Raw genomic sequence first — 22,295 nt, 5'->3', positions numbered from 1 at the left:
GAAAAGTCCCTAATCTTTCCTCCAATGAGAAATCTGATTGCCTAATTTTGTATCCTGGTTAGCTGTTTTCTTTGAATTAATTGGCCTTTTTTGATTTTTTTATAATACATAAAAATCTATATCACTCTGTATTCAGGGTCTTATGCCTATTTTGCTAATAAGTCATATAGCTCATATTGTTTCCTCAATTATTATCCACCAAAGAGGAAGCCACAGAGGTAGTAAGGAACAGAGTAAGGAGAGTTTTCTAGGCATAGGACACAACCAGAGAAAATACCCAGAGCTGAGAGAATGGTGTGTTTTGTTCACGTAAGAGCCAGGAGGCCAAGGCCACTGGATTGAAGAATTTGTGTCAGGAAGTAATGTGTAAAAAGACTGGAAGGATAGGAGGAGGTTGGCTTTGAAGGGCTTTGAATCTGCCAATATAGAGTGTTTTGTATTTGCTCCTAGAGGCAATAGGAAGTTTACTGAGAAAGAAGAATGGGGTGGGGTTTACATGATCACATCTTCATTTTAGGAAAATCATTTTAGTGGCTTTAGACTTAACAATCACAAATATTTAAATGGACAAATAGTAAAAAGTAAGACTATATAAGTAATCATGAATGTCTTTAAATTTTGTTATAAAACAGAATATTAAGTTTAAATATTAAATCAATAATATTAAATTTAAATATTAAAATATTTAATAGACTAATTAGGATTCTGTAGGTAGTAGTCCAATTGAGAAATAAAACAAAGCCTGAATTAAGGTGATTGAAATGTGAATAGAAAGGAAATTACTTTGTATTTTGTTTGTGTGGATGCTGTTTTCTTCCAGTAGAATATGTTCCATGAAAATGTTGTTCTTCAGATCTATTTCTCATGAGCTGACTCATAACTATAGAATTCTACTAATCCTCTCTCTGAATTCTTTGAAGTCTAAAGTACACATCACACTGTGCTAGTGTTCATTTATATATCTTTCACATTCTCTTAAGACCACATGATCACTCTCTTCCTTTGACTCAAATCCATTGATCCTCCCACTGCTTCTCTTATCATGTTTAAATAGCAGTTCTTCTTATCATTTCTTCTACCTTCTGAAGTATATATTAAATTTCCAGAAAAGTATTTCAGGAATTTATCAGTCACTCTGCTTCTAGCAGAAAGAAACCTCTAGCAGATATCAAAATAGTTAGTCTCCTATCACAGCTATGTCCTAACTGTATGCTAAGCCCTTTTGACCATGCAGGAAAAGTTGAATTTCTGCTACATAACAACCACACAGAGATTTGAAGACTCTTTTCCTCCAAAAGAACTCTTTTTCAAGGTCAAATATGCCCAGTTTCTTCAATGCATCCTCCTCTGACTTTTTTCCCCCCAAGTCCCCTCAATATCCTGATTCCTCTCTCCTGGGTTTACTTTAATTCACCAGGGTATCTTCTAAAATGTGGCTCTTCAAATAATGCATATTTCACATTTAGTCTTACCAGGGCAAAATCCATCATTGCTCTTACCTTTACTCTGGCCCCCTATATTTGTATAAGCCTGAGGTCACATCACCTCCCTACTAAAGCATAAAGAAGATGTGATCTGTATTAGGTGAGAGGAAACTCAATGATGCTATCATGGATCCTTGAAATACTAAAATAAGGTCAAATTAGATATAGCAGATTTGGCTGCTATATCATTCAACGGACTCATACTGAACTTGCATGCAGTCCAATAAAACTCAAAGGTCTTTTCCATGTGAACTTTGCTTTGATGTCTTCTCCATATACACATACCATTTTCTAATTATAGAGTTTATTTTTAATCCAATATCCAAGCTTAAACTTATTTCTAGTCATTTAGCTAAACTCTAGAAATATATGTTCTTTTGCAGATTGGGCTCCTCCCTGCCCTGAGCCATTGTATGTCTCAGCAGGTGATGAATTGGCACCCCATTATCCAGACTCTTCTCAAGGCACTGTGGTTTATCTAGGTGATGAGGGTAGGTATGTACTTTTGCCCCAGATTATGCAATAACTTTGAGAGTTGAGTTAGTCTCAAATTTTATTTTGCTATTTGCATCTCCAATTATAAAAATTAATTACTAGACTTTCCCTCAGTATGAGATTCAGTTATATATTCATCTAAGTCTTTCTTAGAATACTAATTGCAATAGGCAAGAATCATTCATAGACTTAAACATATAGCATTAGTCATGGCAGTAATGTTGAAGATTTTCTAGTCCAATGCCTTCATTTTACAAATGAAGAGAATGAGGTCCAGAAAGATGAGTTGTATTAAAAAACAATAACAATAACTTCAGAGCACTTAAAGATATTGCATTGCTATAATACTTAGAAATCATCTACAACAAATTTTGTCTATTTATAAACTTACATAAACTTGTGGGAATCAGTTCAATTAAGTTTAATTTGCTATCACAGTAGTCCATCCTGATGGTTCCCTTTTCCTTTCAACCTGGTTTTTCACTTATTTTCATTGGTTTTCATGACCATCAAGATGGTTTTCTTGGACTGACACAAAATTAAATATAAACACGTAAAATAATTTCTGTGGCATTTTTAGAATTGTAGAATTAGAGTTGGAGTAAACCTTACCCCTACAGAAAAGTATGAATCATGCCTACATCATTCCCAATAAGCAGTCTTTTAATCTTTCATTAAAGTTTGCCAGTGAAGGGAGTTCACAGTCCTCTAAAATAATCTATTCCATTTTTTAAGACAGCACTTAAGAAAACTTTTCTTTATATTAAGCTAAAGTCTCTCTCCCTGTTATATCTAGCCATTGGTTATATTTTTAACATTTGAGACCAAGAAAGATATGTCTAATCATATTTGTATTTATTTGAAGACATTTATCTTCATGACATATGAAAACATCATATATGAGACATTTATCCATCATGTCTTCTTGTAGAGCTCAGGTTTTCCAAGAGTCATGAAATCTGTATCACAGACTCTCATGCTCCTTAAACATGGAAATATGGAGATCCTGGATTTTTTAACTATTAGGATTTGACATTTTAAGTACTTTTATAATAGATTAGATACCTTCCAATTATTGGTTCACTGTGGATCTTTTATAGCTATAGTACAAATTAATTTATTCAATATACAGAAAGCCCAAAGAAGAGAAACTACTGAATAGAGAAGTAGTTGAAGAATGACTGATAGATGGAGCAACTAGGTAACACAGTGGTAATGCCAGTTCTGGAGTTGGGAGGACTTGAGTCCAAATCTGGCTTCAGCTACTTCCTAGCTATGTATATAGACCCTGGGCAAGTTACTTAACTCCAGTTGCCTAGCCCATGCTACCCATCTGTCTTAGAAATGATTTTAAAAACAGAAGGTAAGGATTTAAAAATAATAATAACTGATAGGTAAGGTGAGAGTAATGGAAGCAATAGTCAAGAATAGAACCTAGTAGAGACTAATTAGTTGGAACAAAGATTAAGGAAAGGGAAGAGCTCAAATAGTGGTAGGAAGGTCTTTTGTAGATGAAAATTCCCATCATGCAAAAAGAATCACAGATATAAACTATCCCATTTTTAAAATTCTACCTTATATATTAGGTTATAATAAGCAGGACTTACCTGTATATAGATTCTATCACATGGGCCATTGCATTAAAAACCTGGGAAAATATTCAAAGATCATTCAATAAATAAATGGCAGGGTCAGCACTATAAGTCAATCTGTCTCTGTGTCTGTGTCTCTCACTGATAGCTGAAATGATACTATAAACTTTGGAAAGGTCTCAAATCAGATTTTAAGATGTATAATTTAAAAAGAATATAAGTGGATCCCAAATTTTTATCAATTAGTGTTTAGTTTTTTAAAAACTATATTTGTATGTATCTGAAAAATAGAAAATAAACTGCATACGAGTTGAAAATGTACAGAATTATACAAATAAACTCTTACACAATGAAATGGAACATCATAGCCTCTGTATTAACTCTGGCCAGTAGGTTTTTGGACAGTTAAAAGAATAAAGCCAGTTAACGATTCTTCATTTTACTTTTAAAAAAAAAAAAGATTTTTCCTTCAAATTCATTGTAATAAGACTGACAGTAATCATCATTTTCACTTTATTTGTTATTAGCATTCAGACCAGGATCAAGGTCTCTCCTCTTATCATCCCTATAGTTTAATCTCTTCTAATAACAGCAGGATTTTAAAAGGGATTCTTGGGAAAATTGCTTGTCAGCGATTGAATTCTTAACCAGATGAATATTCTAGACACTCTCTCAGCCCCAGTAGTTAGTATATTATAATATTTGAGGAAATAGTTCCCAAACTGTGTTCTATAGACCAGAACAAACAGACCATGGTATTTAATGGGAAGGGCAAGGGGTGTAAGAGGGTAGGATAGGGCATAATAGCATACAAATATACATACAAGCACACATATGTCCATGTTAATTTTTAAACACCAAGTATTACTCTGACTACAGCCATATCTGAGAGAGGCATGCATGCAGCTATTGGAATGCTGGTATCTGCTGCCTCCTTGTGGTGCCTAATACCTGTTTAAGTCAGAACAGCTGTCCAGTCCCTGTTTCTATCTATCCACACCCATAAACAGAGCAACCTAACTACTATGCCTTCAAGCTTCAAGAGCTTTAGAAGAAAAAAAATTTCTTCTAAGTGGGGCCATTTCCTAAGATATAAAATTAGAAGAGAAAGTCCAAGATGTAGCCAGGAACCCTAGATACTCCCAAAGTTCTGTATTTTTTGTCCAGTTCTGATGAGTGGGCTATATAGAAACTCCTCCTCTGCTCTTGTCCTCAAGGAGTTCATATTCTAATAATCATATTATTATATTATGCATAATATAATAATATATAAGGAGAATATTTTGCAAATAACTGTATATAGAAGATGTATACAGTATAAATGGAAAGTAACCTTAGAGGAAAACCAGTAGCAAAGGCCAAGAAAGATCTGCCAGGGGGTGGGATTTGAGCTGAATCTTTGAGTAAACTAGAGAAACCAGGTATTGGGGTGAGGAGGAAAGGATATTCCAAGCATAAGGAATAATCATTGCAAATACAGAGAGATAGGAGATGGAAGGTCATAGGAGGAACTTGCTAGCAAGTAGGCAAGTAGACCAATGTAGCTGCATCATAGAAAGAGTGGAATGTAAGTCTGAAAAAGTAAGAAGGGCTCAGATTATGAAAAGTTTCAAAAGATAGAGAAGGGGATTTTATATTTGATCCTGGATATAACAGGTCATTGTTTCTTATTGAGAAGAGTAATAACATGGTCAGACCTGCATTTGTTAGAGACCACTTTGGCAACTGAGTGGACACTGAAAGGGGAGAGATTCAAGGCAGGGAGTCTAACCAGAAGACTTTTGCAGTAGTCTAATCCATATGTGATGTGGTCCTCAATTAAAGTAATAACTGTGTGAGTAGAGAAAAAGAAATATGTAGGAGAGATAATGAAATGGTAAAAATAAGATTTGACAATAGATTAGCTATCTGAGGTGAAGATTAATGAATTGAGAGATATAGAAGTAATAGTCTTTACCCTTGAAAAAGTTGTCATTTGCATAGGGTTTTCTTTTTCCCTTTTTAAAATTTCCCAATCCTAATTAATTTAAGCAAAAGATATTTAATTAGATATGCAACTAGATTTTCAATGAGTCAATTAGAATTAAGTGTTGTTTGGGCACAAATAATAAACTTCTTGAGAGCAGGGAATATTTTTGGCTTTGCTTTTGTATTACTTATATGAAGAATCAGACATGGCTGAAATGAATGAACCAGCAAAAATACCTAACTTGGAATTTCCATGTACTGTTTAATATAAAACTGGATAAAAATTAGAGAATAAAATGGAGGGAAATGGCACAGTCCCTCAAGTTGGTTTTTTTTTTCAAGCTTTCCAAACTTGAGTGATCTGAAGAATTGGGAATAGATACTAAGGAAGATAATGACAATAAAAATCTAATAGTGATGACAATGATTAGAAAGGATGAAGGGATAAAACTTTTAGTAGTACTTAGTTCTTTAAGTATATAGAGATATTCAGAAGATATTGGTTAGTCATTTATCTTTTTTTAATTTTTTTTAATTATTAAACCCTTAACTTCTGTGTATTGGCTCCTAGGTGGAAGAGTGGTAAGGGTGGGCAATGGGGGTCAAGTGACTTGCCCAGGGTCACACAGCTGGGAAGTGTCTGAGGTCGGATTTGAACCCAGGACCTCCCGTCTCTAGACCTGGCTCTCAATCCACTGAGCTACCCAGCTGCTCCCAGTCACTTTTCTTTTTTATGAAATGGAACAAGAATAAAAGCTTAAGTTGCAGTAAGAGGGATTTAAATTTGAACGTGAGTAAAAAATTTCTGATGATGAAGTTTATAATAAATTAAGATAAGTCTTTCTTGAAAGTGAGTTTTTCTTGATAGTGTTAAAAGAAAATCTTCATTTGGGCCTTTATTCTCAATAATGAAACAAACTCAGGTAGAGAAAATTAAAAGTAATTTATTATAAAAACAAAAGTTTGTTAATACAACCAGGCAACACAATTCAAACCATGCACTGTTTTTATAGAGGAATTTTACAATAAAGGAAAGATAATCCTTATAGATACCCATTTATAAAAAGGGATCAGCATTGTGTCTGAGCTCCTTCCCCCTTGCTGTATAATAGGGAGATGAGATTAGAGATAAGGGGGATGGGATGAAAGCACACATGTGTTGTTAACTAGCAGGTAATACAGGAGACAAGGAGATAGAATCAAAGTACATACTGCCTCTCCCAACATCCTGGTTTACTAATACCTGAAAGACTAGAAACATTGGGGTCGCTCGAACTGACTCATCCCAAACTTCAGTGATTCCCTCCTGTGCTGCTAACCATACTCAATGGTGCAGTACCACAATTAGCCCTATATCAGTCCACCATCATCAACTCTATCTTTCCAGTCTCTGTTTCTTGTATGGGAGCTGGCTTAGGGAGCAGTTCTTAGCACCAAAGAAGACAATATAAATAGAAACATGAGAACAGAAAGGGGAAAACCCACAACAGATACTTTAGCCAGTGAAAAGTTCTGTATTCCAGAACATATGTTTTGAATATTGGCAGTTCAATAAAGTTTTCTGGTATTCAAATGGGAAGATGCCTACTTTCACTCCACTTTTATTACAAGTTTCCTTCCACAATGAGTTAGACTCTTGATAAGAAAAGCAGCTGGAAACTTCCCAAAGGGTCTCTTCCAAAGCACAAAGGGTAAGCCACGAACAGCAAAGGGCAGTACAAGGACCCTGGCTTCCTACGGGAACACATCAATGCAAGCAGAAATGACAATCAGCTTACAGAATAGATAGCATGTAAATAATATGCACATGACTGATATAACAAGCAAAGTTACAACAGATGAATAAAGACACCCAGTAGATAAGTAACTTTAGGGGGGTGTCAGGTCCTTCAGTAGCACCCATGATTTCAGGGGTCTGGCAAACATTCCCTGTGCTTCTTTCCAAAAGCTGGGTATGAATCGGGACAGGCTTGTGGAGTTATTTCCTTTTTATCATCTTCAGATCCTAGATTGTTTGTGAAAATCCTCTAGGTCAGTGATGGGCAAACTTTTTAAAGAGGGGGCCCAAGGAAAGGAAATGCTCATCTGTCCGTCTGTTTCTAAGGCAACTCTTTCGAAGTTTCATTGTATTGTATCCTACTCATTGTATTTGTCAGATTAGGAATAATGTCGCCTGGCAGATAGAACATTTCAGGAGGCGGCATCTGGCCTGTGGGCTATAGTTTGCCCATCACTGCTTTAGATAATACTGCTAAAACTAGCTGGTTAGACAGTATAATTTAGCAAACCATGTCAAAATCTAATCAGATTGTTATTGTAGTTCAGTCATGTCTGTGATTCTTCATGACTTTTGGGGTTTTCTTGGCAAAGATACTGGAACAGGTTTCATTTCCTCCTCCAGTTCATTTTACAAATGAAGAAACTGAGGCAAACAGAGTTAAGTGACTTGCCCAGGGTCACACAGGGTAGTGTCTGAGGCCAGATTTGAATTTAAGTCTTCTTGATTCCAGGCCTGGGAATCTACCCATTGTGCCATCTACCCACCTAGATTGGCCTTCTAAGTAATAGTTCATACAGTGAAAAAACCTTTTCAGACTTTATGGAATTAGTACTAATTACAAGGCTATAAGAAAAGCGCCAAGTTGGGAACTCATAATTCAATTGAAACTTCAGAGAATTTTTTTTTTCATAGCCCTTGAACCTTCAACCTTCAACCAACTTAGTATTTGTTAAGGACAATGCCATATACTATAACCTGAAGGAGGAATCTTACTATGATCTATTTGAGCCCAACTTGGAAAATGAGGTCTTCTGTTTCTTAATATTATCAGACAGATATTTCAAAACAGGGAAATGATTTAAATATATTTACAAGTATTAATGCAATTCTATATGTAAAAGCTTTAATTCCATTTTTAGAACTTATTTCTAAAACATACTTAAAACCAGTATGTCACATTGTGAAACATTTCAGAAACTGTTCTTTTATATATATCCTAGTCCTTAGATTTCTAACAGCTTAATCTTGTTGCTTTCTTAAAGTTTGGCCCCCCAGTAAATTTTTTTTTATTTTTTTAAACTTTTTTTAAAACTTTTATATCTTTCCCCTTTCCCTTTCTTTGAGAGCATAAACTTTATCTTCATATTATCCTAAAAGAGTGAAATAATTCAAGGGACTAATGTTATACATAAATATACAACTAATAGCAAAGATAAGAACTGATTTACTTAGATGCTTGGGATATAGGGTTGACCACAAATTCAGATAAAAAGTAGTAAAGTCTTTCATACTTGTATCCTAAGTAAGTCAGATATTTTAGCATTAATATGCTAATTGATAGATTTTGTATTACAATGACAAAATTTCCATTGTTCACCTGTCATAATAGAAATTTGCTATGAAATGAAAAGGGTGAGATATGGTTATAATGATATCTACACTGCCCCTTCATGTGCACATACTGATCTAAAAAAAATCATAATGGAGAAAATTCTCTTAGCTCTGTTTGATTCCAGATACAAATCATATTCAACAGCCAATCATTAGCAAAGTTCCACGCTTATTCAGAGTGTATCAAAAGCCAGGTTCAGAATAACCGGGTGGAAAAATTTCTGGGTCAGAAAGGAAATGGCATAGTGAGAAGCTAAGAGGATCCTATACTTGCCTATGCAAAGTTGTCTCTCAGCTATTCTCAGGTATAGTACATGACTCCTTTCCCAACAGATAGGTTGACATATACCCAGAAGACAAGTAAGACTGGAAACAATGGAGTTACTTGAAATGACTCAGGACAAATTTCAAGAGGATTACTAAAATGAAAAATTAGGGAAATACTTTAAGGGTGGTGGATTCGGATTTAGGGCCACAAGATCATAAATTTACAGGTGGAATAGAAAGGTCATCAGTACAAATCACTCATTTTCCAGACAAGGGAACTGAGAACCAAAAAGTTTAAATGATTTGTCTAAGCTCAAATAGTAATTTGCAAACCCAAGATTCTTACCTCAGGTTCTCTAGCTCCAAATCCAGTACTCTTAATATTGTATCACTCAGTCATGCAATTAAAAAGTTTGATCTTATGCAAAAAAAATTGATAAAGTTGGGTAATTTCAATAGTAGATTTAGAACTTGCTGAACTTTGGGTATGATTGCTGTCAACCCTATAGAAGTGATTCTAAAATTTTTTAGTCTCAGTATATCCTTACTCTATTAAAAGTTATTGAGGTTCCCAAAGAGTGTTTGTTTGTGTGTTTATATTCCTATTTACCATTTGAAATTTAAACAGATTTTGAAAAAAATTCCATTTAAAAAGAATAAAAATAAGCCCATTACACATTAACATAAATAATTTCTTGAAAAATAGCTGTTTTCCAATTAGTGAAAAGTATTGTTATAGTTATAAACTTCATATTGTTTGATGTTATAGTTATTTTACAGCATAGAGTCACTTAGGCTAAGTGATCATAAAGCCCATAAAAGCATGTAGGCTAAGTCAGACATGTTTGTACTTTTCCACTGTTCTGATCTGTGTTGACTCTGTGTCAACTCTGTGTCAGGCAGATAATGCTTGGAGCTTTTGATTGGTTGGAATTCTTGACTTGCTTCAGGGTTCTTGAGTCATTCTCCTGTCTTAGATAGCTGACTTAGTTTGTGGTCCAAATAAATTCCCCTTACCTGAACTTTACCTAAGCCAGGTATTGATAAAGTGTCCTTAAGAATTTCTCCACCACATCCGAGTCTGATTAGGAAAGCCCCTGCCTACTTTTGGCACCAGTTACCCATTCTCAACCAAACCCATTCTTAGAATACATAATTTGGCCATCCAAACCCCAACTCTGAGCATGTTTTCTCCCTGAAGCATCTCTTTTCCTCTCATGCTGCTTGAATTTCTTGCCTCTACGGGGACAAACCTCTCTGTTTGTATTACCATGTATTGTGTGTTTATATACTTTTATTTATTTGCTGTGTTGCATGATAATAATGATGCTCTTGTTTATTCTGAAATCCAGGTCTTTACTTTAACTTGAGCAAAAAGAAAAAAAGAAAGTGATACTGTTTAACATATTTTTGACAATCTAATATCTGGCTTAATACAAGAGAGCAGCATTCTCATACCTATTTCCACATTCAATTCATGCAATATGTTGTCTTGATTTAAATGGACAAAGAATCTGGCCTCACAAAGATATATAATTGGAAAAAGGAAGAGTATTTTAGGCAAATAGCATCTTTGTATTATTTTTAAGTAGTTTTTTAACTTTGTGGATACCCTGAAACACTCTTGGGGAACACCCCTTCAGCATTCAAAGACATTTGAACCACATTTTCAGAACTGCTACTCTAAAGAAACTAGCATTTACATGAGACTCTATTCCTAATCAGGTTCTGTTCAACATTTGTATAATGAGTTTGATAAAGATATCACTAGCATAATTATCAATTTGAACATAAACATGAAGCTTAGAAGGATAGATAATATGATAGATTTTGAAATAAGGATCCTAGATTTCCTGCTTGTCGGCTCTAAAAATAAAGTGCACAGGTACAGGATTTAAATAGGCCACAGTCCTCATGAATAAAGACTTAGAAGGCTGTAGTTGAGTGTGTTTAGAATGAGTCAACTATTATACAGATAACAAAATTGCTAATTCAGTCTTGAGTTTCACTAGTAAAAATATAATTTCCACAACTAGAGAGATATTTATTCTAAAGTGAGACAACCACATCTGGAGTATTGCGTTCATTTCTGGGTACCACATTTTTAGAAAGAAAGGAACATTGATGAGTAGGAATGTATCCCAAGGAGAATATAATTAACTAAAAATATAAGTCATAAGAGGAATAGTTGTCTTTTGTTTTAAAGATAAAGAATGAACATGAATTGTTCTTAGAGGGTCCATTTTAAAGACATATAGTTTGGGGCAGCTGGGTAGCTCAGTGGAGTGAGAGTCAGGCCTAGAAACAGGAGGTCCTAGGTTCAAACCCGGCCTCAGCCACTTCCCAGCTGTGTGACCCTGGGCAAGTCACTTGACCCCCATTGCCCACCCTTACCAATCTTCCACCTATGAGACAATACACCGAAGTACAAGGGTTAAAAAAAAAAAAAAGACATATAGTTCTCTTATTTTAATAGTGTTAACTTCTAGCCTGAGTGCACATTTGCTTAAACATAAAAGAAAATAAACAGATACTTAATGGAAATGGGACAACAATTATTATTTATCTTGTAACAGGAGTCTTCATATGAAAATTCTGTTTTCAGAAGATGAAATGTTGAGACCTTATAATGGTTTACTCTTTGGCCTTCTTTTTGGTTCCAACTTAAAAATGTAAATTGCATAGGTGTTCAGTGAAAGTACACAATTTCTAACACAAGCCTCAAACTATATTCATATTAATATGTGCCATTATAGACTCTGATATCCATTTGTTCTGCTTCCTTTACCAGCTTATAAAGACCGCTGTTTCATGTATTCTCGAATAGGAGGTATCAGATCTCTTCAGAAGGCATCAGAAATTCTACCTGTGGAGGACTGGGAGAACACTTTGATATTTGAAGCCAGGTTTGAGAGTGGTAATCTGCAAAAGGTGGTCAAAGTGTAGGTTTTAAAATTCCTTTAATATGAGGATGTAGGACATTAGCTAGCTTTTGGGTACTTCTTTGAATAGTAGGATCTTCAGTGACTAATACAATAGTCTGCACATGTTAAAATCAAATTTCTCTAAGAGGATTTTGAATCAGTCAGTAAATAGACATTTATTAAACACCTACTATGTGCCAGACATTGAAGATATTGAGAAAAGTAAAAGACATTCCCTGCCCTCAAGGAGCTCCCAGTCTAATGGGGAGATAACATACAAACAACTGTGTAGAAATAAGCTATATTCAGGATAAATTGGAAGTGATCAACAAAAACAAGGCATTATAATTAAGAAGGCCTAGGAAAGACTTCCAATAGAAAATGGGATTTTAGCTGGGACTTGAAAGATACTGGGGAAGCCAAGTAGAAGAGATAAGAGGCAGAGAACATTCTAGGCATGGAGTTCAACTAGTATTTAAAAAAAAACCCTAAAGTCTATAAGTAGTGTCTTGTTCAAAGGGCCGCAAGGAGGTCAGTATTGCTGGAGCCCAGAGTATATTTGTAAAGTATAGGAAGACCTGCTTTTTAGAAAGATCACTTTGACTGATAGAAAGTGGACTGAGTATGGGGTGGACTGGAATGAAGAGAACCTTGTAGTAAAGAGATCAACTACCAAGTGCTTACAGTAGTCCAGATAATAGATGAAGGCCTTCACCAAGGGTAGTGTCCGTGTCAGAGGACAGAAGGAAGTCTATATAAAAATGTTACAAAGGTAAACTGTACTCATCTTGACAAGAAATGAAATGGGAGTAGGAGGAAAAAACAGGCATTGAAGATGAAATCTGAGTTGCAAGATAACTTGGATGATGCTGGTGTTCTCAAGAGTAATAAGGTGAATTAGGAAATTAGGAGGTTTGGGGGAGAAAGATGATAAGTCATATTTTGGACATATTGAGTTTTAAATACCTAGAGTACATTTACCTTGAGATGTCCAGTAGACAGCTGAAGACACAAAATTGGAAGTCAACAGAGAGATTAGGACTGTACAAACAGATTTGAGTCATCAGCATAGAGTTAATAATGAGTCCAAGAAAGTTAAGATCATAAAATAAATACTGCAAGAAAGAGTAGGCAAGGACGTTGTGCCATAAGAAGAGAGGGAGTCAGTTCTCGGTGAGAACCAATATATGGGAGTGGGAAAGGAAAATATTTAAGTTTGTTGCTTATGGAACAGGTATTCCAAAGAACATAATAAAAAGGGTAGGTAGTTTTAGAATGCAGAATTGGGGCAAGAAATGGGTTGAGGGGAAAGAGAATAAGGAAACAGGGAGTGGAGATAGAGAATGGAGTTTGAATGATGCCAAATGCAGGTACAGAATTGCCGAACTGGAAATGGTATGCCCAGTGGGTTGTGTTTACTAATTATTGAGGAAAAAGTTTGAAAAACCCATGTACTCCATATCCTATGCAACCATGATACCAAGCTACTCAGTAAAGAGAAAACTAATATAATTAATATTACCTATGAATTATTGACAGGAAAAGTTTCTTCAAAATGGCTCTATTTTGCCCTTATAATGCAATATCTTTTCAAAGTATATGTGCTATTATTCCAGTTAACCCCTAATCATATATATAAAGTATATGTTTATATTTATGTATTATGTATATGCCTGTGGATCTAAGCTTCTCAATAATTTTGCTTTTCAATTTGTATCAAAAATTTCTTTTGATAGTGAACCAAAGTTATGAGTTAAACTTTTAAAAAGCTGTTTTAATTATCTTCATTGAAAATTTTCTAGGCCCCTAATAGGTACCAGACCAGTGTATCTTTCCTCAAGGTTTTTACTGTCTAGTTAAAAAATACAAAATCATATATGAATTTTAAAAGACAATCTTTTTCCTCAATGAGTTTGCTAGATATAAGCTGTAAGACATGGTCATTAATTTTTAATTTCTAAAAGCTTTTTTAAAATTCCATAAATAAAAGCTAATGAAGTCTAGAAAGATATTTAAGGGAAACAATTCATGAGATAGGCACAATCAGAGTGACACTTCCTTTAGTCCCAAAACTTTTGTAGTTTAATCATTTAACTTTCCGGAGAAAGTCAGGAAGAAATATCAGATATTTGGTTAAATCCCCAACTTTTACTTTGTTTTCCATCTGAGCACCACTGAGATAGAAGAGAATGCAAAGATACCCTTAAAACTATAGAGCATATGTGTGAAGCTCTCAGCAATTAATGGTTCAACTGTGGCCCATATCAGATTAAAATATAATTAGGAAGTGTTTTAGTACAATAAGTAAATATATAATACAATATAAGTATAATTTGTGGTTTTCTAAACCAATGTGTCCACAGGGATGATACATTTCTATTTAAATTTGATGCTACTGCTGTACAGAATAAATGGTTTTTACAAATTTGAGCATAGGACCTTTGTAGTTCTCATCTTTTGTAGGTACATATTTGAGCACACTCTAAATTATAGTTTATACAATTGAACTCTCCTGAAAAAATCTAGAGGTTTATATAGGTAGAAGTTAACCTCTCTTATCTATGCCAAACACTGCTTTTAACTTGTTTTTTTTTTCTTTCTTATATTAGTACTGATCATGAATATCAGTTGACTGTACGCCCTGATCTCTTCACAAATAGACATACCCAATGGTACTACTTTCAAGTGACCAACACCCAAGCAGGGAAACCCTATCGTTTCACCATTGTCAACCTTGCTAAGTCAGATAGTCTGTATAATCAAGGCATGCGCCCACTCTTCTACTCTGAAAAAGAGGCCAAGATCAACAATATTGGCTGGAAGAGAACAGGAGATCAAATCAAGTATTATAGAAACAATACAGGGCAAGAGGGGCGTCATTCTTTCTCTCTTACATGGACATTCCAGTTTCCATATGACAAAGATACGTGTTACTTTGCTCATTGTTACCCATACACATATGCCAACCTGCAAGAATACCTTTTAGGTATCGCTAATGACCCAGTCCGGTCACAGTATTGTAAAATTCGTGTGCTGTGCCACACACTTGCTAGGAACATGGTATACGTTTTAACTATTACTACCCCTTTGAAGATTATTGAATCAAGAAAGCGTAAGGTGGTGATTTTGACAGCAAGGGTACATCCAGGAGAAACCAATAGTTCTTGGATCATGAAAGGCTTCCTAGATTATATCCTGGGAGATTCAAGTGATGCCCAGCTGCTCCGGGACACTTTTATCTTCAAGGTGATACCTATGCTGAATCCAGATGGTGTGATTGTGGGAAATTATCGATGTTCCTTAGCTGGACAGGATTTAAACCGTTGCTACACATCTGTCCAAAAGGACTCTTATCCTTCTGTTTGGCACACCAGGAATATGATCCGTAGGTAAAATGAGCCTCAATTTATTTAGCAATTTTGGTAGTCTTTCATACAAATACTTCTTCCTTTCATTCTTAGTTGATTATTATATTTCTTGAGAAGGTTCATTTATGACTGCTTGTCGTACTAGTCAAATTATTTTTTGTTGGCACCATCTTTTTTTATCATTGACTATATCACTTCCTAAAATCTCCCTTGCAATAATATTTACTCTAAGGAACTTAAATCACTTATCCATGAGAACAAATTTCATGCTGGAAGAACATTTTCCATTTTCATCATTCCTTGAATCAATAATGGAAAACTTAAATAAGAAATTCTTCCTAAGTAGACAGAAACCAGGTACCCACAGCCTTGGCCTCTCTGTAACTAGAACTCTTACTTTTAAACTACAAGATCCCTATTTCAGGGAGAGCAAATGATAGGAAGGTTCTTTAAATCCTTTAACCAATCAAGTATGAAAAAGGTCTCACTCCCATATTTAATAGTCCTAGAAATTTAAAGACTAGAACTAAAAGAAAGATGATTTGCTATTTCTAGAAAACTCAAGAGAAGAACTTAAAGTTCTTTAAGTTTGAAATGATAGAAGAATTTAAACTTCAGATCTCTGGGGAGCTCTGTTGGACTTCATGAACTCAAAAATTAAAGTTAAAGTTCTCAGAAGGGTTTAAAGCATATTTGAGTTATACAAAGGATACCCATGGCCTTTCTTTATTTTGGGGGGAGTGCCTGTTGGGTTTTATCATCTCATTGTAGACCCTGCTTCAATAGAATTTATACATCTGAGACTTTCTTGGAAAAATAAGAATTCACTGTTCTGAAAATGATAAATAAGAGGACTTAACTAAATTGCCTTAACTTTATACTAGTTATTTAAAATTTCTATGTTTCTTAGCTTGCTTTGTGAGAAGGACAAGGTAGGAAATATGCTGAAATAGGAAGGACAATTATTCAGAATAGTCTTCACATGAAAATTTTATTTTTCAAGCAGCTCTATAGGCATGTAAGTTGGGAGTAAGCATCGATAATGTGTGCAAGGAGGGAGAATATATGTAAGTATACAATATTTGGGGGCTGAGGAGGGAGAATTTGGTAAGTATTTTTATAAGTAAGAAAACTTTTTAAACTATTTTCAAGGTATCGCTTGGTGCTTCAGTGGATAAAGAGCCAAGCCTAGAGACAGGAGGTCCTGGGATCAAATCTAGCCTCAGATCTTTTTTTTTTCTAAATCCTTGCCCCTTCTGTCTTAGAATAGATACTAGTAAATTTCAAAGCAGAAAAGCAGTAAGGGATAGTCAATTAGGGTTAAGTGACTTGCCCAGGTTCACACAGCTAGGAAATTATTCTTTCAGACAGCTCTAATTGATAGGGAAGTTTTTTTTTTTCCCTTTACAAAGAATTTTAAAACTTCCTCTGTGCAACTTTCATCTTCTTTCAGCTTCTCCTAATTCTGCTTTTCTGGGGCTAAGAAAAAGGAGGCTAATCTCCCTCTACCACATAGCAGTTCTTATTTTCTTCAGACTAAGATATTCTAGTTTCTGCTATTAATCCTAGTTTGGTATCTTGCTTATCCTACTTTGGACAAACCCCAACTTTCTCAATATTCTTCCTAAAATGAAGTACTTGAAACTGAATGGAAAACAATACTCTAGATGTAGTTAAGTTACTCTGAGACCATTACCTTCCTCATTTTGATTACTGTGCTTCTTTTGATGTAGCCTGGGATTGCATTAGCATTTTTGACTGCTAGATCACATTATTGATTCATATTGAATATACAATTCATTAAAACTTATAGATCTTCTTCATATCAATTCTATAGTCTAGTCACAACTTCCCCATGCTATGGTTATTAATTTTGTAAACTCTAATGTAGGACTGAATTTTTATTTCTGTCATTCCATTTTATTAGATTTGGTTCAATATTCTAGACTCAAAATATTTTTTGGATCTAACCTTGTGATAAGGCAGTTCTGATAAATATATCATTTGTACCTTCACCCAAATCACTGATAAAAATGTTAATCAACACAGAAACCAAGGAAAGATCCTTAGGCACATTCCTGGGATCAATATTGATCATAATCAACATAATCAACACTAATCAATTATTGACTACTTTGGGAGCCATTTACTCAACCAATTCTAAACCCACCTAACACATATCTCTCCCACAAGGATAGAATGAAACTTTGTTATCAAATACTTTGCCATGATCCAGGTATATGTTGTCTATGAGATTCCCCTATTCTACCATTCTAATTATCTTATTAAAAAAAAGAAATGAAGTTAGTGTGGCATGACCCATTCTTGATGATGCTTTATCAGTCATCACCACTGTTAAAATGGATAATGGGCTGAATTTGGAGCCAGAGTTTCAAATTCTAGCATTGCAACTTATTATATTCAAGTTACTTTATGTAAGTATTTAATGTCTTTGTGCCTTAATTTCCTCAGATGTTAAATAAAGGAGTTGAGCTAGATGATCTCTGTGGTTCCTTCTCTCTTTAAATCTAGATTCAAATTTCTCACAGATTGTCTCTTTAAATAATACATTATAAAATTTTGCTGGTAATTGAAGCCAAGGTAGTTTGTAAACTATGTTCCTCTATTTGTCTGATTTTCTCAAAAATCAGGACCATTTCTATTCATATTCATTCCTTATAAAAGGAGATATGTGTTCAGGTATCAAATGAGGGTCATAGACATTAATAAGTGCTACAAAGTCAAAGGAGGGGGAGGTTTCTAGACCAAAATTATCAGGAAAGATGTATAAAGAAAATAGGAAGACAAGACCTTGAAGATGGGAATAGTATTCAGGTTGATGGATAAGAGAGGAAAAGGGATTCCAGATGAAGGTCACAGCATGAGATCAAGCCCAGAGGTTAGAATAAGCAAGATTAGTTTTTGGATAATGGACAAAAGTAATGAGAGAAGGGTCATGTTAGGGAATAGTGGGATTGGAAAATTTATTAGAATTAAAATAAGGACAAGGCTTTGAATGCCTTGTTAAGAGTTTGGACTTTATGCTTTAGGTGGCTTGAAAGGTTTTTTAAGACAAGAATTATTAACGTGATGAAAATAATATCTTACTAGCAATATACAGAATGACGTGAAACAGGAACCTGGTAAAGAGAAAAAAAAAACTAGAAAGCCCTTGATCTCCTTTTTTGTAGCTTTTTTTTTTAAACCAAACAACCCCAATTCAATACAGAAGAAAACTGGAGAAGCAATGTTTTAGCTACCACTTTTCCTTTCTCTTCTTTGTAGATTAATGGAAGATCGGGAAATTCTCTTATACTGTGACCTTCATGGCCACAGTAGGAGAGGGAATATTTTCATGTATGGCTGTGAGGATAGTGATGAAGATAAAGAGCAGTGCTTAGAGCAACGAATATTTCCATTTATGCTGAGCAAGAATTGTCCAAACAAAGTAAGTATACATCAGTTTTTCTTTACTATTCTGAATATAACCCATATTGGCCAATGGAATGAATAACCTGACTCAATGAAATCTTTTTAAAAGGTATATTGTAACAGGGGCAGCTGGGTGGCTCAGTGGATAGAGAGGCAAGTCTAGAGATGGGAGGTCTTGAGTTCAAATATGACTTCAATCACTTCTTAGTTTTGTGACCCTGGACAAGTCACTTTACCTCAATTGCCTAGCCCTTACCACTCTTCTGCGTTGGAACTCTTATGAGGGAAAGCTGGGAGTTAAATATTATAAGGCTTCTGAGGAAAGGTAAGAGACAAGACAAGGCAGTAGATTGGGATTAACAAGTTGGGGAAATATAATTTAGGATGGGTTTGGCACTTGGAGGACCAACTGTCAACACAGATCCACCTAGCTAGGGAGTCTGTGAAACTAACAAGTGAGTAGACTGACAAAAGGTTTTATAAACAGGGGTTTCATTCAATGAACTATAGTTTGAAGGAAGGGAAAGGGCTTCTATTCTACCAGTCTATGGGCAAGCCTCAGGGTCGGAATGAATTCATCTACACTAAGCTAGAGACTATAGCAGGGCAGGGCACAATGAATACCAGAAATGAAAGTGGGATCCTCACTGCTGAGTCCTGTCAAAATCCAGCAATGATTTAGCTCTCTCCCAGGTCCTCAGCCAGTACTCCTTCAATTGGATAAGTCAGGGAGCTAAACCAACCTGAGCTGACCAGCAACCCAGGTTAGGTTTTATAGTTTCAACCAAACTTGCCACAGGCAGATGACTTTTTCCTTCTGGATATCAGGATATTAGGATACAAACTCCACTAACTCTGAGGTCTCCCAGGGGGTCAGTTACAACTTGTCCCCAGCCAAAATGGAGTCCATCTCAGAGAGAGAAACAAAACTTCCTGCTTCCCCATTCCATTTAGAATTCTCCAGCCCTGCTTGCTAAACCTCCCAAATAAGTAATCTTAAACATCTTATTAATTTATCTTACAACAGAACCCACACTTAGTATTGATTCTAAGACAGGACAAAAAGGGTTTTTAATATATAAACGTATGTATATATAGTATACTTTAAAAAGATAACTTTTTATTTAGGGTTTGTAGAGATTTAGGAAGACCCATTATATAGCCAACATTTTAAAAATAATAAATTTGAGTGAAAGAATAAACTAATCATTTACTCTAAATTTAAAGCCTTTTGAGTCCATTTATTCATTCAGTATTTAACTTTTATTAAGCACCTGTTCACTAGTACAACCTCCATCCCAGAGTCATAAGATAGAGTATTTATAGAGCCACCTCTATGTGCCAGGCACTGTGCTAAGCTCTTTATAAATATTATCTCATTTGATCTTCACAACAACCCTGGGAGGGTAGGTATTGTAATTATTATTCCCATTTTTACAGAGGAGAAAACTGAGGTTAAGTAACTTGCCAAGAGTCACATGTCTAATGAATGTCCAAAACTGGATTTGTACTCAGATCTTCTTGATTACAGGCCCAGTGATCTATAAACTGTGCCACCCTACCTGCCTCTGTGTATGGTGTGTCCAAGAGGACTAGCACTTCTGGACTTTCTAAGTCCTTTTCAGGGCTCCTCGTCCATTTTTGGTGTCTACCTGTCACCCAACTCTCACCATGGCTCCAAGAATCTGTAGAATGCATGGTGGCCATACACCAATAAAACCATCATAGCATGCTGACTAAACCAGGTTGAGGGTAACCAATAAAGGCTCAAACTTTTTCATGAGTTGAGGGTTACCTTCTTCAAAAATGTAAAGACTTCCTCCAGCAGAATAAGCGGATGAGAACAGTTTACTCCAATGACCATGAAGATGACTGAAGCAGGTCCTGTGGAATACTAAGAGCTTGGTGAGACTTCAAAGATGCCAGCATCATCCACTGCATCCCAGATATCCTGACTTTTGTCTGGCCACTGGACTTGGATGGCTCTGGAAGGTAGAGTGAGACTGAAGACTGTGCAACTCTACTTCCCTTATATCCAATTCACATACAAGTCAAGACTGATCATCCCATGATGCCACTGGTTCTCTTAAAAAAAAGTGAAGGATAAACAACAAGCACCTATATTCTGAGGGTACAAAAATAAAAATGGAATAATCCTTGCCTTCATGAAATTTAAATCCTCCCAGAGAAGACAACATATACAGAGTTAATATAAAATGCATATGAAATAACTGAGAGAGGAGAGAAGGGAGCTAACAGCTTAGAGGATCAGAAAAGACCTCTTGTAGGAGGTGGTGCTGAAGCTGAGCCTTGACAAAAACTGGGAATTTTACTAGATAAAAGTGTTCCAAGCATGGTGGACAGTCTTTGTAAAGAAAACCAGAAGAGTTTTGTTTTATCCTAGAAGCCAGAATCCATGAAACTTTTTGAGTAGGGCAGAGGTATACCTAGTGCTATACTTTAAGATTACCAATTTGGTAGCTCTGTAAAAGATAAATTGGAAAGAGAAGAGTCTGAAAACAGGGAGAACAATTTGAAGGCTATTGAAATAATCCCACTGAGGAATGATTGGGGCCTGGTGGTTGATTGGAAGAGTGGATGAAGGAATCAGAGGGGGACACTTATAAGAAGTGTTGTGCAGGCTTAATTAATAAGACTTGTTTATCATATTGAATATAGGCAGGAAGAAAAGGAGAAGAGAGGAAGAAGGAAAAGTTAAGGCTCATGCTATAATTGTTTCTCATCTCTTTCAAAGAACACGTAGACACTTATTCTCTGTGCAGGCCCATTAAACTAATTATGCACATTAAATTTCAATATTATACATTTATAATGTGACTATTGTCAAGACTCAAGGGGTCAAATTGATAGTAGTGCCCTGAGTAGAAAAAGAGAATTTAGGAAGAGGAGTGAATTAGAGGGAGTCGGGAGGAGAAGAGAATCACAATAATTTTTTCTTGGACATGCAGTATTTAAGTGAATGAGATATCAGTTGGAGTTGTCCAGTAGGCAGCTGGTGAATTGGGACTGGTGTTCAAGAGGAAGACCAGGCCTGAATGAACAAATTCACCTGGGAGTCATCTGCAAAAAGCTGATAATGAAATCCATGGGGTCTTATGAGATCACCAATAGAAAAAAGTAAATAGAGAAAATAAGAGAATGCAAGGCACAGCCTACTACTTTATTGAGATTAAAAATTAAGCATTCTTAAAGAATAACAGTAGTTAACCTTCACACGCACACACACACACACACACACACATACATACACACACATGAAATTCCAACAGATCTCTTGCTAAGATTCTAAGAAAAATACTTTGTTGAATGTGCATATGAAATATCTATACATATAGATATATAAATATTTACAC

At 35.3% G+C, this 22,295-nt stretch overlaps 1 protein-coding gene across 1 annotated transcript in view; it reads left to right on the top strand.

Annotated features, from left to right (window-relative positions):
* AGBL3 (AGBL carboxypeptidase 3) overlaps window positions 1-22,295 on the top strand; it is a 132,718-nt gene that overhangs the window by 10,924 nt on the left and 99,499 nt on the right. The window contains exons 4-7 of the mRNA XM_044677822.1: window positions 1,868-1,975; window positions 11,989-12,139; window positions 14,731-15,510; window positions 18,775-18,937. Of these exons, the coding sequence (XP_044533757.1) occupies window positions 1,868-1,975; window positions 11,989-12,139; window positions 14,731-15,510; window positions 18,775-18,937 (1,202 nt within the window). The remainder of the gene's footprint in view (window positions 1-1,867; window positions 1,976-11,988; window positions 12,140-14,730; window positions 15,511-18,774; window positions 18,938-22,295) is intronic.

This window comes from Gracilinanus agilis, chromosome 5 (assembly GCF_016433145.1).
Source record: "Gracilinanus agilis isolate LMUSP501 chromosome 5, AgileGrace, whole genome shotgun sequence".
In the NCBI taxonomy this organism is placed as follows: Eukaryota; Metazoa; Chordata; class Mammalia; order Didelphimorphia; family Didelphidae; genus Gracilinanus; species Gracilinanus agilis.
Note: the sequence above shows the minus strand (reverse complement) of the source record. Positions and strands in the feature narration are given on the sequence as shown.